This window comes from Pseudophryne corroboree, chromosome 10 (genome assembly GCF_028390025.1).
Source record: "Pseudophryne corroboree isolate aPseCor3 chromosome 10, aPseCor3.hap2, whole genome shotgun sequence".
Lineage (NCBI taxonomy): Eukaryota > Metazoa > Chordata > Amphibia > Anura > Myobatrachidae > Pseudophryne > Pseudophryne corroboree.
The window spans coordinates 255995603-256014276 of NC_086453.1; the positions used below are offsets into that span (position 1 = coordinate 255995603).

An 18674-nucleotide genomic window follows, 5' to 3' on the forward strand; every position below is an offset into this window, starting at 1 on the left:
ATCATACGAGGCCATTCCCTTCGGCAGGTTCCATGCGAGGACCTTTTAATGGGACTTACTGGACAAGTGATCCGGATCACATCTTCAGATGCATCAGTTAATCACCCTATACCCCAGGGCCAGGGTGTCACTCCTGTGGTGGCTGCAGAGCGCTCACCTTCTCGAGGGCCGCGGATTCGGCATTCAGGACTGGGTCCTGGTGACCACGGACGCAAGCCTCCGAGGTTGGGGAGCAGTCACACAGGGAAGAAATTTCCAAGGTCTGTGGTCAAGTCAAGAGACTTGCCTTCACATCAACATCCTGGAACTAAGGGCCAAATACAACGCCCTACGTCAAGCGGAGACCCTGCTTCGCGACCAACCGGTTCTGATTCAGTCAGACAACATCACCGCAGTGGCTCATGTAAACCGACAAGGCGGCACAAGGAGCAGGGTGGCGATGGCGGAAGCCACCAGAATTCTTCGCTGGGCGGAGAATCACGTAAGCGCACTGTCAGCAGTGTTCATCCCGGGAGTGGACAACTGGGAAGCAGACTTCCTCAGCAGACATGACCTCCACCCGGGAGAGTGGGGACTTCATCAGGAAGTCTTCGCACAGATTACAAGTTGGTGGGAACTGCCACAGGTGGACATGATGGCATCCCGCCTCAACAAAAAGCTACAGAGGTATTGCGCCAGGTCAAGAGACCCTCAGGCGATAGCTGTGGACCCCATGGTGACACCGTGGGTGTTCCAGTCGGTCTATGTATTTCCTCCTCTTCCTCTCATACCCAAGGTGCTGAGGATAATAAGAAAAAGAGGAGTGAGAACAATACTCATTGTTCCAGATTGGCCACGAAGGACTTTGTATCCAGATCTGCAAGAAATGCTCACAGAGGACCCGTGGCCTCTTTCTCTAAGACAGGACTTGTTGCAACAGGGGCCCTGTCTGTTCCAAGACTTACCGCGGCTGCGTTTGACGGCATGGCGGTTGAACGCCGGATCCTAGCAGAGAAAGGCATTCCGGATGAGGTCATTCCTACGCTGATAAAGGCTAGGAAGGACGTGACAGCTCAACATTATCACCGTATATGGCGAAAATATGTTGCTTGGTGTGAGGCCAGGAATGCTCCTACGGAGGAATTCCAGCTGGGCCGTTTCCTTCACTTCCTACAGTCCGGAGTGAATTTGGGCCTAAAATTGGGTTCCATTAAGGTCCAGATTCGGCCCTATCCATTTTCTTTCAAAAGGAGTTGGCTTCTCTACCTGAAGTTCAGACGTTTGTAAAGGGAGTGCTGCATATTTAGCCTCCTTTTGTGCCTCCAGTGGCACCTTGGGATCTTAACGTGGTGTTAAGTTTCCTGAAATCCCACTGGTTTGAACCACTTAAAACGGTGGAGTTGAAATATCTCACGTGGAAGGTGGTCATGCTATTAGCCTTGGCTTCGGCTAGGCGTGTGTCAGAGTTGGCGGCTTTGTCACATAAAAGCCCCTATCTGGTTTTCCATGTGGATAGAGCAGAATTGCGGACCCGTCCACAATTTCTGCAGAAAGTGGTTTCATCTTTTCATATAAACCAACCTATTGTGGTGCCTGTGGCTACTACTGACTTGGAGGATTCCGAGTTGCTTGATGTGGTCATGGCTTTGAAGGTTTATGTAGCCAGAACGGCTAGGGTCAGGAAAACAGAGTTGTTGTTTATTCTGTATGCATCCAACAAGCTTGGTGCTCCTGCTTCAAAGCAAACTATTGCTCGCTGGATCTGTAACACGATTCAGCAGGCTCATTCTGCGGCGGGATTGCCGCTGCCAAAATCAGTTAAGGCCCATTCCACTAGAAAGGTGGGCTCTTCTTGGGCGGCTGCCCGAGGGGTCTCGGCATTACAACTTTGCCGGGCGGCTACTTGGTCAGGTTCAAACACTTTTGCAAAGTTCTACAAGTTTGATACCCTGGCTGAGGAGGACCTCTTGTTTGCTCAATCGGTGCTGCAGAGTCATCCGCACTCTCCCGCCTGTTTGGGAGCTTTGGTATAATCCCCATGGTCCTTACGGAGTCCCCAGCATCCACTAGGACGTTAGAGAAAATTAGATTTTACTTACCGGTAAATCTATTTCTCGTAGTCCGTAGTGGATGCTGGGCGCCCGTCCCAAGTGCGGACTTCTTCTGCAATGCTTGTATATAGTTATTGCTTCAATAAGGGTTATGTTATGGTTGCATCAGGGTTTGACCTGACGCTCTGTCGTTTATCATGCTGTTAACTGGTTGTTTTCACATGTTTTACGGTGTGATTGGTGTGGCTGGTATGAATCTTGCCCTGGATTACCAAAATCCTTTCCTTGTACTGTCAGCTCTTCTGGGCACAGTTTCTCTAACTGAGGTCTGGAGGAGGGGCATAGAGGGAGGAGCCAGTGCACACCAGAACCTAAATTCTTTCTTAAAGTGCCCATGTCTCCTGCGGAGCCCGTCTATCCCCATGGTCCTTACGGAGTCCCCAGCATCCACTATGGACTACGAGAAATAGATTTACCGGTAAGTAAAATCTTATTTTTTTCAGTTGTGTACTGTGATTTATACTGTATTTTTATGTATTGCCGGCCGGCATTAAGTACAAAATGTGCTAAATTATTATAGATAAAAAATAAAATCCACATCAGATGTGAATAGCGCTCTCTTGGTTGTTTTTTCTTTAGTTTCATTTATAGGGGTATAAAAACCAATTGCCCCTGAAAGAGCTGCATACATATCTGTACAAATCACAGCGCCAGGAATTGTTTATTCTTGAAGGGAGTTCTGCACATCCAACCACCCTTTGTGCCTCCTATGGCACCTTGGGTCCTAAATGTGAATGTTGCAGTTCCTGCAATCGGATTGGTTCGAACCGTTACAGGAGTTTCTTACTTGGAAGGCAGTCACACAGTTGGCATTGGCATCTGCTAGACATGTGTCTGAATTGGGGGCATTGTCACACAAAAGCCCCTACTTGGTTTTCCATGAAGATAGAGTTGAGCTCAGAAAGCGTCAGCAATTTCTTCCAAAGGTTGTGTCAGCTTTTCACATCACCCAACCTATTGTGGTGCCAGTGGCTACTGATACCTCGATTACTTCAAAGTCCCTGGATGTTGTGTGGGCTTTGAAAATATATGTGAAGAGAACTGCTCGTCACAGGAAGTCGCACACACTATTTGTCATTTATGATCCCAACAAGGTTGGGTGTCCTGCTTCTAAGTAGACAATTTCTCGCTGGATCAGGCTTACTATCCCAGGGTGCCTCAGCTATTCAACTTTGCCGAGCGGCTACTTGGTCAGGGTCGAAAAGTTCTACAAGTTCGATACTTTGGCCTCTGAGGACCTTCAGTTTGGTCAGTCTGTTCTGCAGGACCTTCAGCAGTCTCCCTCCCGTACTGGGAGCTTTGGTACATCCCAATGGTACTAAATGGACCCCAGTATCCTCTAGGACGTAAGAGAAAATATGATTTTAATTACCTACCGGTAAATCCTTTTCTCGTAGTCCGTAGAGGATGCTGGGCGCCCGCCCAGTGCTTCGTATTCCTGCATTGTTACTTGGTTAAGTTTGTTGGTTCAGCCGTTGCTGATTCGTTCCAAGTTGGTTAGCTTGGCTTTCCTTTTTTGTTATGTGCGAGCTGATGTGAATCTCACTACTATCTGTGTATTTCCTTCTCCTCGGGCACAGTTTCTAGACTGAGTCTGGTAGGAGGGGCATAGAGGGAGGAGCCAGCCCACACTATTAAACTCTTAAAGTGCCAGTGGCTCCCAAAGGATCCGTCTATACCCCATGGTACTAAATGGACCCCAGCATCCTCTACGGACTACGAGAAAAGGATTTACCGGTAGATAATTAAAATCCTATTTTTTAAATCACTATACATTAATGGGCTGATTCAGAGGTAGACCAAGAAGCGCCAGCAGCTGTGTCTGTTGGCAGTGGCTCGTCTGCGACTTTATGCAAATTCCGATTCAAAATCTTTTCCTTGTATACATGTGTGTCTAAATGTACAAGGCCCATTGTCCCTGTATGCACCTGAAATGACAGCAGCGAAAACATCGGGATGCATGTGCAGTGCATCTTAGAGGCAGGCGCAGTAGCAAATAATCGCTCCATTACACCTGATATAGGCAGTGCATACACATCTGAGTCAGGCCCTATTATCTTTTATCTATTGTATGATTTGTCTTGCCCATTGTCCTGCTGTTTATAATACCTCATGTTAGCCTCCAGGTGTCACTGTTGTAGTTGCTATTTATTAATATATATATAAAGCATTTGGCAGATGCTGTTTCTGTAGGACAATGAAAACTGAATGCACCCAAAAATTCTTAAGACTTCTATTCTCAATTGACATCCTATCATATATATTTCCCAGACTGATTTATTATATTGATCACACATATGGTACTCTATTGAACATATGTATACATAAGGAGAAAGGGCAAATATTTATCAGCCTTCCATGACACTGCTTGGGATTACACTCCAGGATAATTGTCAGTGAGTTCAAAGTACACAGCACCAAAAATGACGCTGTTACATGGTGAGCCCCGAATCTAGCAACTAAACATTTCATTAATAACAATTGCTTATGGATAAAACCCACGGCTAACTGTATTTGCCACATAGAAAATATTGGTGTATGTTATTTTATCTATCTTTTTCATAATAGGAATATGAATGATGTCACAATATTCATTTCCATGTTAAGTTTTGTCTTGGCCACTTCAGTCTTGTGTATAAATGGTCCTCATTAAATTGATTGTATCATTGAAATGTTGACCAAGGAGACAGTGTTTGTTTTATTTTTTCCCCTGAGTGCCGCTACAACATGCATTGAATAGATAAATAGATACTGTAGATAGATAGATAGATAGATAGATAGATAGATAGATAGATAGATAGATAGATAGATAGATAGATAGTGTATCCGTTCTCTAGGTCAACCACACTTAGGTCGACAGTCATTAGGTCGACCACTATTGGTCGACATGCATTAGGTCAACAGGGTTTCTAGGTCGACATGGTCACTAGGTTGATATGTTCTATGTCGACATGACAAAAGGTTGACATGAGTTTTTCACAATTGTTTTCATTTTTTGAATTTTTTCATACTTTACGATCCACGTGGACTACAATTGGGAACGGTAACCTGTGCTGAGCGCAGCAGTTGCGGAGCGAGGCACCTTGCCCGAAGCTCGCGAGCCATGTGAGGGGACACGGTGCACTAATTAGGGTTCTCGGTCACTCTGCGAAGAAAATGACACAATTATTTTTTAAAAACCCATGTCGACCTTTTGTCATGTCGACCTTGCTCATGTTGACCTAATGCTCGTGTCGACTTAGTTACTGTTGACCAATAGTGTTCAACCTAGACACTGTCGACCTAAGTGTGGTCGACTCTATGAACCACACGCATAGATAGATAGATAGATAGATAGATAGATAGATAGATAGATAGATAGATAGATATTCTAACTTAATAATGGAATACTATATATATTTTATTCATCATGTTTTTCCTTTTATTATATCTAAATAATCACATTAATTGTATATTTAGGACACAGCAATTTTACATGATTTGCAGATTCAACAATTTACTTTACACATTTATAAGATCAGGGGGGTCATTCCGAGTTGTTCGCTCGGTAAATTTTTTCGCATCGCAGCGATTTTCCGCTTAGTGCGCATGCGCAATGTCCGCACTGCGACTGCGCCAAGTAAATTTGCTATGCAGTTAGGAATTTTACTCACGGTTTTTTCCTCGTTCTGGTGATCGTAATGTGATTGACAGGAAGTGGGTGTTTCTGGGCGGAAACTGGACGTTTTATGGGTGTGTGTGAAAAAACGCTACCGTTTCTGGGAAAAACGCGGGAGTGGCTGGAGAAACGGAGGAGTGTCTGGACGAACGCTGGGTGTGTTTGTGACGTCAAACCAGGAACGACAAGCACTGAACTGATCGCAGATGCCGAGTAAGTCTCGAGTTACTCAGAAATTGCAGAGATGTCTTATCGCAATATTGCGAATCTTTCGTTCGCAATTTTAAGAAGCTAAGATTCACTCCCAGTAGGCGGCGGCTTAGCGTGTGCCACGCTGCTAAAAGCAGCATGCGAGCGAACAACTCGGAATGACCCCCCATATACAGCACATGAAAGATATAACCGATACAAACACTACATTAGAGGAGGAGGCCTGTGTCCAGCCTCCTCCATCCGGGCCCCCTCCTCTCTGCCAGGCGCCGGTGCAGCGCTGTAAAGAGTCTGTGCTCAGACCCTAATACGCATGCGCAGATCTTCGGGAAAATGGCGCGGCATCCATTTTCCCTGTGATTTCTACAGCACTGCTGGGACTGCGGAGGGGTAAGTATTAAAACAGTGGGTGCAGCCTGTTTTGTTTCGTATTTCCTAACACTCCTGTGAGATTTCTCTGCTTGGATAGCCTGCAATGCACTGTATTAGCCCAAGATGTTCTGACTGAACCTTGCAGTTAGTTGAATCGCCCACTAAATGTCATGGAAAACAGCTCATAGGGAGATTTGCATCCATCCATGGTGTTGGTAATGCTGGTTAAAATAAAGTAAATATTGCTCTGATTTTATATCTTTTCATTGCTTACTCAAACTGTGCGCAACTTGGAATCTGCCTACACCAAAATATATATATATATATTCATTTTTTTTTAGTGAAAGAGCAGCTGTGGATGTACTGTATGTGCATGAATTTGATGAAATACTTAAGGATGCCAGATCATTGGAAATGCAGTTAAAACAGAAGATGGAAAGCCTTAAGAACAATCTTACTATGATTGCAAATAATTTATCTTTCTAAAGTACTGTAATTTAATGTTTTAAAATACGTTTGTAAAAGCTGCTTGATTGTGTACTGTCTGCACTGTTTATATTTTTTTTTCTGCACAAATTATGTAAAGTGTCTGTTGCTTAAATGTTACAGTTTTATAACAAAGTTGTTCTTCAAATGTTAAATAGAAGCTACTTAGAATAGAGTTGTGTATTTAAGAAACATTTAGAATTAAATCAGTTCCCAGTCTGTCAAAAGTAACAATGTGTATGTTGTTCCTGTAGTTATTTTTTATTAACCACTTAACTGACGATTTTTTGTCACCAAAATTGGTCAGAAATTGTTGTGTTTTTTTAAATTGTAATATGGCGTAAAAAGCTATTTTTAAAAGTATATTTAAACAAATATATATATATTTTTTTTTTTGGGGGGGGGGATATTCTTAGTGGGTGCCTTGCACCACCCTGTGTCCATTAGCCCCCATTGTAAAATACATTTTTTGATTCCCCATTATTTGCACCCCATCTCCTCCTCCTCCTCCTCCTCCTCCTGTGAACAGTGTAGATATATTTTTTGTATTATTTTAAACATCCCCCCAGCGTCATTTTACTATTTTACACCCCACCACCACCCCCTAATATGCAGAGAGCAGCCGCTGCCGGGAACATGCTCTGCTGTGGGGGGAACAGCACTGACATCCCGGTGGCTGCTGCACTCTGCAACCGCCGGGTACATACAGGGGGAGCGATGCTGACATCCCGGTGGCTGCTGCACTCTGCAACCGCCGGGCACATACAGGGGGAGCGGTGCTGACATCCCGGTGGCTGCTGTACTCTGCAACCGCCCTGGACATACAGAGGGAACAGTGCTGACATCCCAGCGGCTGCTGCTCAGTCTCAGTAGCTGCCGTGGGAGGGGGTGATGCCCGGCTTCCTGATCAATGTTGCCACAGTGATCGGGACACACTAGAGAAGGAGCCATAAGCTCCACAGGTGCCGGGAGGTCCCTCTTACATTGCTGGTTGTGGGAAGAATTTCTTGCCACAGCAGCACAGTGGGCATTTCTGACTGGTCGCATCAGATGCGACCATGTCAGGGAAAGCCCAGCCTGGTGTGGTCGCATCTGCTGCAACCATGCCAGTTAAGTGGTTAAAGAATAAACCCTATTCTAGTATTTTTACTTTACCAGCAGAGTAAATAATGCATGATGTTTGTATCATAAAAACTGTTGTGATATACTGTCAGTACCAGTAATCTGGAAGGTAAAATCCTTGCTACAGTATATGGGCATTATTATTATTATTACCAGTTATTTATATAGCGCACACATATTCCGCAGCTTTACAGAGAATATTTGCCCATTCACATCAGTCCCTGCCCCAGTGGAGCTTACAATCTATATTCCCTACCACATGCACATGCACACACATTCGGGTTAATTTTATTGGGAGCCAATTAACCTACCAGTATATTTTTGGATGGTGGGAGGAAACCCATGCAAGCACGGGGAGAATATACAAACTCCACACAATTAGGGCCATGGTGGGAATCGAACCCATGACCTCAGTGCTGTGAGGCAGTAATGCTAACCATTACACCGTCTGGGCATAATAATTTATCATAGCATAATGAAACACATAGCATATATGAAAATGCTAAATACTATTTATAACAGTCTGTTATAAATATCTTTTTTTAATATTTTAATAATTCTCCCCCCCCCTGTGGCTGCTTGTGAGGGACAGCTGGGAGGCAGCGGGAGAGGTGCCTCCCGCTGCTAACACTAAAAGTCCGGGGAGCGGGCAGGGGGCGGGGCGCAGCAATGGGCTGTGAAAGCCCATTGAAAATGAATGGGGAAGCGGCACCTATACTGGTGCCGCAATGACAGGGGCGTGCATTCAGCCCCGATAAATGCACGCCCCTGTCAGTGCCCCAGATGTGATTGGCCCAGCGGATCCAGTGCTGGATCCACTGTCCAATCACTAGCGAGCCCCCTTCCCGGCTGCAGCAGGCGCCGTGGGCTGTGTGGGCGCCCGCTGCAGCCAGCGCCGCTGACTGACACCAGAGGTCATAATTGACCCCTGGTGTCTGAGCGGCGCTACTATGGGAGAGACGTCATGAGTCATGACGTCTCTCCCATAGTACAGCAGAGACGAGCCGGAGGACAGCGCTGCAGGAGCGGTAAGTATGTGTGTGGTTTTTTTTTTATGTGTTTGTGTTGGGGGCAGAGCAACAGCAGCACAGCAACTGGGGGGCACAACAACAAGGGGCACAACTATAAGGGGCACAGCAACAGGGGCACAACTATAAGGGGCACAGCAACTGGGGGGCACAACAACAAGGGGCACAGCAACAGGGGCACAACTACAAGTGGCACAGCAACTGGGGGGCACAACTACAAGGGGCACAGCAACAGGGCACAACTATAAGGGGCACAGCAACTGGGGGGCACAGCAACAGGGGCACAACTATAAGGGGCACAGCAAAAGGGGCACAACTACAAGGGGCACAGCAACTGGGGGGCACAACAACAAGGGGCACAGCAACTGGGGGCACAACTACAAGGGGCACAGCAACTGGGGGGCACAACTACAAGGGGCACAGCAACTGGGGGCAAAATTACAGGGGTCACAGCTACTGGGGGCAAAGCTACAGGGTGCACAGCGACTGGGGTCACAGCTACTGGGGGCAAAGCTAGAGGGGGCACAACTACTCGGGGCACAGCTATAGGGGGCAAAGCTACAAGGGGCACAGCGACTGGGGTCACAACTACTGGGGGCACAGCGACTGGGGGCAAAGCTACAGGGGCCACAGTGACTGGGGGCACAACTACTCAGGGCACTGCTACAAGGGGCACAGCTACAGGGGTCACAACTACTGGGGGCACAGCCACAAGGGGCAAAGCTACAGGGGGCACAACTACTCGGGGCACTGCTACTGGGGGCACTGCTACAGGGGGCAAAGCTACTAGGGGTATAGCTACTAGGCTCACAACTATCAGGGGCGCCTGCTCCATCATCCCAGCTAGCAGCAGCACTCTCCCCTGTCTGTGCTAACGTCCTCCCGCGTCAGCGAGTGTATAATATTCATTAATTTCTCTCTTCCTGTGGATTACTTTGTAAGTATAATTTTCATTTTTACAGGTACCGGCCCTGTTGGATTCTACTGGACAAGTGGACGTGACCGGCGTGGGATGTAGGTAAGTAATCTCTCATTTTTACAGGAACCACCTATTGGATTCTACATGGACAAGTGGACGTGACCGGCGTGGGATGTAGGTAAGTATGTGTGAGTGTGTAAGTGTGTTTTAATAAATTTTTACTTTCACGGTGTGTGTGTTGTGTTTTTATTTGGGTATTTTTGTTGTTGTAGAACTACAGGTACCAGCGGGCCCATTATTTCCCCGCATGCTGGTACTTGAGGTTCTCCAAGTACCAGCAAGCGGGGGAGGCTTGCTGGGCCTTGTAGTTCCACGACAAAAAGCAATATTCTTTCTCTATCGTCCTAGTGGATGCTGGGGTTCCTGAAAGGACCATGGGGAATAGCGGCTCCGCAGGAGACAGGGCACAAAAAGTAAAGCTTTTCCAGATCAGGTGGTGTGCACTGGCTCCTCCCCCTATGACCCTCCTCCAGACTCCTGTTAGATTTTTGTGCCCGGCCGAGAAGGGTGCAATCTAGGTGGCTCTCCTAAAGAGCTGCTTAGAAAAAGTTTAGCTTAGGTTTTTTATTTTACAGTGAGTCCTGCTGGCAACAGGATCACTGCAACGAGGGACTGAGGGGAGAAGAAGTGAACTCACCTGCGTGCAGGATGGATTGGCTTCTTGGCTACTGGACATCAGCTCCAGAGGGACGATCACAGGTACAGCCTGGATGGTCACCGGAGCCGCGCCGCCGGCCCCCTTGCAGATGCTGAAGTCAGAAGAGGTCCAAAATCGGCGGCTGAAGACTCCTGCAGTCTTCTAAAGGTAGCGCACAGCACTGCAGCTGTGCGCCTTTTTCCTCTCAGCACACTTCACACGCAGTCACTGAGGGTGCAGGGCGCTGGGGGGGGGCGCCCTGGGAGGCAAATGTAACCTATATAAAGGCTAAAAATACCTCACATATAGCCCCCAGAGGCTATATGGAGATATTTAACCCCTGCCTGGATTCACTAAATAGCCGGAAAAGGGGCGGGGCCTATCTCCTCAGCACACGGCGCCATTTCCTCTCACAGCTCCGCTGGTCAGGACGGCTCCCAGGTCTCTCCCCTGCACTGCACTACAGAAACAGGGTAAAACAGAGAGGGGGGGGCAAATTTATGGCGATATTTTTATATATATATAAAGCAGCTATAAGGGAGCACTTATTATAAGGCTATCCCTGTTATATATAGCGCTTTTGGTGTGTGCTGGCAAACTCTCCCTCTGTCTCCCCAAAGGGCTAGTGGGTCCTGTCTTCGTTAGGAGCATTCCCTGTGTGTCTGCTGTGTGTCGGTACGTGTGTGTCGACATGTATGAGGACGATATTGGTGTGGAGGCGGAGCAATTGCCAAATATGAGGATGTCACCCCCTAGGGAGTCGACACCAGAATGGATGCCTTTATTTATGGAACTACGGGATAGTGTCAACACGCTAAAGCAGTCGTTTGACGACATGAGACGGCCGGACAATCAATTAGTGCCTGTCCAGGCGACTCAAACACCGTCAGGGGCTGTAAAACGCCCTTTGCCTCAGTCGGTCGACACAGACCCAGACACAGGCACTGACTCCAGTGGTGACGGTGACGAATCAACCGTATTTTCCAGTAGGGCCACACGTTATATGATTTTGGCAATGAAGGAGGCGTTACATTTAGCTGATACTACAGGTACCACTAAACAGGGTATTATGTGGGGTGTGAAAAAACTACCTATAGTTTTTCCTGAATCAGAAGAATTAAATGACGTGTGTAATGAAGCGTGGGTTGCTCCTGATAAAAAGCTGATAATTTCAAAGAAATTATTGGCATTATACCCTTTCCCGCCAGAGGTTAGGGAGCGCTGGGAAACATCTCCTAGGGTGGACAAGGCGCTAACACGCTTATCTAAACAAGTGGCGTTACCCTCTCCTGAGACGGCCGCACTTAAAGATCCATCAGATAGGAGGATGGAAAATATCCAAAAAAGTATATACACACATGCAGGTGTTATACTACGACCAGCTATAGCGACTGCCTGGATGTGCAGTGCTGGGGTAGTTTGGTCAGAGTCCCTGATTGAAAATATTGATACCCTGGACAGGGACAATATTTTACTGTCGTTAGAACAAATAAAGGATGCATTTCTTTATATGCGTGATGCACAGAGGGATATCTGCACACTGGCATCACGGGTAAGTGCTATGTCCATTTCGGCCAGAAGAGCTTTATGGACGCGACAGTGGACAGGCGATGCGGATTCAAAACGGCATATGGAAGTTTTGCCGTATAAAGGGGAGGAGTTATTTGGAGTCGGTCTATCAGATTTGGTGGCCACGGCTACAGCCGGGAAATCCACCTTTCTACCTCAAGTCACTCCACAACAGAAAAAGGCACCGACTTTTCAACCGCAGCCCTTTCGTTCCTTTAAAAATAAGAGAGCAAAGGGCTATTCATATCTGCCACGAGGCAGAGGTCGAGGGAAGAGACAGCAACAGGCAGCTCCTTCCCAGGAACAGAAGCCCTTCCCGGCTTCTACAAAAGCCTCAGCATGACACTGGGGCTTCTCAAGCGGACTCGGGGACGGTGGGCGGTCGTCTCAAAAAATTACAGCGCGCAGTGGGCTCACTCGCAAGTAGATCCCTGGATCCTGCAGATAATATCTCAGGGGTACAGGTTGGAATTAGAGACAGATCCACCTCGCCGTTTCCTGAAGTCTGCTTTACCAACGTCCCCCTCCGAAAGGGAGACGGTTTTGGAAGCCATTCACAAGCTGTACTCTCAGCAGGTGATAGTCAAGGTACCTCTTCTACAACAAGGGAAGGGGTATTATTCCACTCTTTTTGTGGTACCGAAGCCGGATGGCTCGGTAAGGCCTATTCTAAATCTGAAGTCTTTGAACCTGTACATAAAGAAGTTCAAGTTCAAAATGGAGTCACTCAGAGCAGTGATAGCGAACCTGGAAGAGGGGGATTTTATGGTATCCTTGGACATCAAGGATGCGTATCTCCACGTTCCAATTTACCCCTCACACCAGGGGTACCTCAGGTTCGTTGTACAAAACTGTCACTATCAGTTTCAGACGCTGCCGTTCGGATTGTCCACGGCACCTCGGGTCTTTACAAAGGTAATGGCCGAGATGATGATTCTTCTTCGAAGAAAAGGCATATTAATTATCCCATACTTGGACGATCTCCTAATAAAAGCAAGGTCCAGAGAACAGCTAGAGATGGGATTAGCACTGTCTCAAGAAGTGCTAAAACAGCACGGGTGGATTCTGAATATTCCAAAATCCCAGTTAATGCCGACAACTCGTCTGCTGTTCCTAGGGATGATTCTGGACACGGTTCAGAAAAAGGTTTTTCTCCCGGAGGAAAAAGCCAAGGAGTTATCCGAGCTTGTCAGGAACCTCCTAAAACCAGGAAAGGTGTCTGTACATCAATGCACAAGAGTCCTGGGAAAAATGGTGGCTTCTTACGAAGCAATTCCATTCGGCAGATTCCACGCAAGAATTTTCCAAAGGGATCTGTTGGACAAATGGTCAGGGTCGCATCTTCAGATGCACCTGCGGATAACCCTGTCTCCAAGGACAAGGGTGTCTCTTCTGTGGTGGTTGCAGAGTGCTCATCTATTGGAGGGCCGCAGATTCGGCATACAGGATTGGATCCTGGTGACCACGGACGCCAGCCTGAGAGGCTGGGGAGCAGTCACACAAGGAAGAAACTTCCAGGGAGTATGGACGAGCCTGGAAACGTCTCTTCACATAAACATTCTGGAACTAAGAGCAATCTACAATGCTCTAAGCCAGGCAGAACCTCTGCTTCAGGGAAAACCGGTGTTGATCCAGTCGGACAACATCACGGCAGTCGCCCATGTGAACAGACAGGGCGGCACAAGAAGCAGGAGTGCAATGACAGAAGCTGCAAGGATTCTTCGCTGGGCAGAGAATCATGTGATAGCACTGTCAGCAGTGTTCATCCCGGGAGTGGACAACTGGGAAGCAGACTTCCTCAGCAGACACGATCTTCACCCGGGAGAGTGGGGACTTAATCCAGAAGTCTTCCACATGCTGGTAACCCGTTGGGAAAGACCAATGGTGGACATGATGGCGTCTCGCCTCAACAAAAAACTGGACAGGTATTGCGCCAGGTCAAGAGATCCGCAGGCAATAGCTGTGGACGCGCTGGTAACGCCTTGGGTGTACCAGTCGGTGTATGTGTTTCCTCCTCTGCCTCTCATACCAAAAGTATTGAGAATTATACGGCAAAGAGGCGTAAGAACGATACTAGTGGTTCCGGATGGGCCAAGAAGGACTTGGTACCCGGAACTTCAAGAGATGATCACGGAAGATCCGTGGCCTCTACCTCTAAGGAGGGACTTGCTTCAGCAGGGTCCCTGTCTGTTTCAAGACTTACCGCGGCTGCGTTTGACGGCATGGCGGTTGAACGCCGGATCCTAAAGGAAAAAGGCATGCCGGAAGAAGTCATTCCTACTTTGATTAAAGCAAGGAAGGAAGTAACCGTGCAACATTATCACCGAATTTGGCGAAAATATGTTGCGTGGTGCGAAGATCGGAGTGCTCCGACGGAGGAATTTCAACTGGGTCGATTCCTACATTTCCTGCAATCAGGATTGTCTATGGGTCTCAAATTGGGATCTATTAAGGTTCAAATTTCGGCCCTGTCAATTTTCTTTCAAAAAGAATTGGCTTCAGTCCCTGAAGTCCAGACCTTTGTTAAGGGAGTGCTGCATATACAGCCTCCTGTGGTGCCTCCAGTGGCACCGTGGGATCTCAATGTGGTTTTGGACTTTCTAAAATCTCATTGGTTTGAACCACTAAAAAAGGTGGATTTGAAATATCTCACATGGAAAGTGACCATGCTTCTAGCCCTGGCTTCGGCCAGGAGAGTGTCAGAACTGGCAGCTTTATCTTACAAAAGCCCATATCTGATTTTCCATTCGGACAGGGCAGAACTGCGGACTCGTCCGCATTTTCTCCCTAAGGTGGTGTCAGCATTTCATCTGAACCAGCCTATTGTAGTGCCTGCGGCTACAAGTGACTTGGAGGACTCCAAGTTACTGGACGTTGTCAGAGCATTAAAAATATATATTGCAAGGACAGCTGGAGTCAGAAAATCTGACTCGTTGTTTATATTGTATGCACCCAACAAGATGGGTGCTCCTGCGTCTAAGCAGACGATTGCTCGTTGGATCTGTAGCACAATCCAACTTGCACATTCTGTGGCAGGCCTGCCACAGCCTAAATCTGTAAAGGCCCACTCCACAAGGAAGGTGGGCTCATCTTGGGCGGCTGCCCGAGGGGTCTCGGCATTACAACTTTGCCAAGCAGCTACGTGGTCACGGGAGAACACGTTTGTAAAATTTTACAAATTTGATACTCTGGCTAAGGAGGACCTGGAGTTCTCTCATTCGGTGCTGCAGAGTCATCCGCACTCTCCCGCCCGTTTGGGAGCTTTGGTATAATCCCCATGGTCCTTTCAGGAACCCCAGCATCCACTAGGACGATAGAGAAAATAAGATTTTACTTACCGATAAATCTATTTCTCGGAGTCCGTAGTGGATGCTGGGCGCCCATCCCAAGTGCGGATTATCTGCAATAATTGTACGTAGTTATTGTTAACAAATTCGGGTTATTGTTGAAGGAAGCCATCTTTCAGAGGCTCCGCTGTTATCATACTGTTAACTGGGTTTTGATCACAAGTTGTACGGTGTGATTGGTGTGGCTGGTATGAGTCTTACCCGGGATTCAAAATCCTCCCTTATTGTGTACGCTCGTCCGGGCACAGTACCTAACTGGAGTCTGGAGGAGGGTCATAGGGGGAGGAGCCAGTGCACACCACCTGATCTGGAAAAGCTTTACTTTTTGTGCCCTGTCTCCTGCGGAGCCGCTATTCCCCATGGTCCTTTCAGGAACCCCAGCATCCACTACGGACTCCGAGAAATAGATTTATCGGTAAGTAAAATCTTATTTTTTTATACACACTTATGGCTATCAGCCCGGCACCCACCGCCCAGGGGTGCTGGGGACAGCCTCGTGCTTCACCCCTGGCCCTTGGGTGCCTGGAGGGGGGGGGACCTCTTGATTTAAGGGGTCCCCACTCCTCCAGGGAACCCCGGTCAGGGGTGACTAGTTGGGGGGGTAATGCCACGGTCGCAGGGACCTACATAAATGTGTCCCCCGGCTGTGGCATTATGTCCCTGGCTAGTGGAGCCCGGTGCTGGTTTTAAAAATACGGGGGACCCCTACATCTTTTGTCTCCCGTATTTTTTGAACCAGGACCGGTTTAAGAGCCCGGTGCTGGTTGTCTAAATACGGGGAACCCCTGTCCAATTTTTTCCCACTATTTAAACAACCAGGACCGGCTCAAAGAGCCCGAGGCTGTTCATACTTAGGAAGGGGGGCCTCACGCATTTTTTTTTACCTTTTTTAACCCATTCAGACCCTTCTCCATTAAGTTAATGGAAGCCCTGGACAACAAAATTGCATTCATGTCCTCTTCCCACTCCCTTCCCAAACACTAATTTTTATTTTTTTTCTATAAAAATGCACAAGTATGATGAGCAGGCAGGCATTGGCGGCATCGGATTGAGATGCAAATTAGTGGCGGAGGGCTGGGTCAGTTGATGGTGGGCAAGTTTGTAAGCCATTGGCGGTGGCAGCAGGCATCGGCTCAGAGGCAGTAGCGGGCATTGGCTCGGCGGTGGTAGGGGTCATCGGCAGGATTCGGCGGACATTATGGCTGTAGTGCCTCACCAGCCTTTGACCTCACTGCACGCCACTGAAAGTGATTGATAGATTTTCACAGATTGCAGTACTGCATTTCTATGGCTAAAACAAAGGATGCAGCCTAAATACTACTAAGGGGGGAATCAGTTAGCCCTGTTAATGTACCGGTGGTGAAATAGGGTGGTAGCCTCTGGCTTTAAAGTCCATGGCTGTCCAAATAAAACCCCTTTTTGTCTTACGTCCTAGAGGATGCTGGGGTCCACATTAGTACCATGGGGTATAGACGGGTCCACCAGGAGCCATTGGCACTTTAAGAGTTTGAGAGTGTGGGTTGGCTCCTCCCTCTATGTCCCTCCTACCAGCATCCACTAGGACGATAGAGAAAATAAGATTTTACTTACCGATAAATCTATTTCTCGGAGTCCGTAGTGGATGCTGGGCGCCCATCCCAAGTGCGGATTATCTGCAATAATTGTACGTAGTTATTGCTAACAAATTCGGGTTATTGTTGAAGGAAGCCATCTTTCAGAGGCTCCGCTGTTATCATACTGTTAACTGGGTTTTGATCACAAGTTGTACGGTGTGATTGGTGTGGCTGGTATGAGTCTTACCCGGGATTCAAAATCCTCCCTTATTGTGTACGCTCGTCCGGGCACAGTACCTAACTGGAGTCTGGAGGAGGGTCATAGGGGGAGGAGCCAGTGCACACCACCTGATCTGGAAAAGCTTTACTTTTTGTGCCCTGTCTCCTGCGGAGCCGCTATTCCCCATGGTCCTTTCAGGAACCCCAGCATCCACTACGGACTCCGAGAAATAGATTTATCGGTAAGTAAAATCTTATTTTTTTATACACACTTATGGCTATCAGCCCGGCACCCACCGCCCAGGGGTGCTGGGGACAGCCTCGTGCTTCACCCCTGGCCCTTGGGTGCCTGGAGGGGGGGGGACCTCTTGATTTAAGGGGTCCCCACTCCTCCAGGGAACCCCGGTCAGGGGTGACTAGTTGGGGGGGTAATGCCACGGTCGCAGGGACCTACATAAATGTGTCCCCCGGCTGTGGCATTATGTCCCTGGCTAGTGGAGCCCGGTGCTGGTTTTAAAAATACGGGGGACCCCTACATCTTTTGTCTCCCGTATTTTTTGAACCAGGACCGGTTTAAGAGCCCGGTGCTGGTTGTCTAAATACGGGGAACCCCTGTCCAATTTTTTCCCACTATTTAAACAACCAGGACCGGCTCAAAGAGCCCGAGGCTGTTCATACTTAGGAAGGGGGGGCTCACGCATTTTTTTTTACCTTTTTTAACCCATTCAGACCCTTCTCCATTAAGTTAATGGAAGCCCTGGACAACAAAATTGCATTCATGTCCTCTTCCCACTCCCTTCCCAAACACTAATTTTTATTTTTTTTCTATAAAAATGCACAAGTATGATGAGCAGGCAGGCATTGGCGGCATCGGATTGAGATGCAAATTAGTGGCGGAGGGCTGGGTCAGTTGATGGTGGGCAAGTTTGTAAGCCATTGGCGGTGGCAGCAGGCATCGGCTCAGAGGCAGTAGCGGGCATTGGCTCGGCGGTGGTAGGGGTCATCGGCAGGATTCGGCGGACATTATGGCTGTAGTGCCTCACCAGCCTTTGACCTCACTGCACGCCACTGAAAGTGATTGATAGATTTTCACAGATTGCAGTACTGCATTTCTATGGCTAAAACAAAGGATGCAGCCTAAATACTACTAAGGGGGGAATCAGTTAGCCCTGTTAATGTACCGGTGGTGAAATAGGGTGGTAGCCTCTGGCTTTAAAGTCCATGGCTGTCCAAATAAAACCCCTTTTTGTCTTACGTCCTAGAGGATGCTGGGGTCCACATTAGTACCATGGGGTATAGACGGGTCCACCAGGAGCCATTGGCACTTTAAGAGTTTGAGAGTGTGGGTTGGCTCCTCCCTCTATGTCCCTCCTACCAGACTCAGTTTAGAATATGTGCCCGGAG

The 18674-nt window shown here is 47.9% G+C and overlaps 1 protein-coding gene and 1 long non-coding RNA gene across 5 annotated transcripts in view; one reads left to right on the forward strand and one right to left on the reverse strand.

The window, feature by feature from the left end:
* Nucleotides 1–7050, forward strand: part of TEX12 (testis expressed 12) — a 207749-nt gene extending 200699 nt beyond the window's left edge. For all 4 annotated transcript variants that reach the window (XM_063943201.1, XM_063943202.1, XM_063943204.1 and 1 more), the window contains one exon: nucleotides 6672–7050. In XM_063943201.1, the coding sequence (XP_063799271.1) occupies nucleotides 6672–6816 (145 nt within the window). In that variant the 3' untranslated portion in view covers nucleotides 6817–7050. The remainder of the gene's footprint in view (nucleotides 1–6671) is intronic.
* Nucleotides 1–18674, reverse strand: part of LOC134966451 (uncharacterized) — a 186829-nt gene that overhangs the window by 86991 nt on the left and 81164 nt on the right. The gene's annotated exons all lie outside the window — the stretch shown is intronic.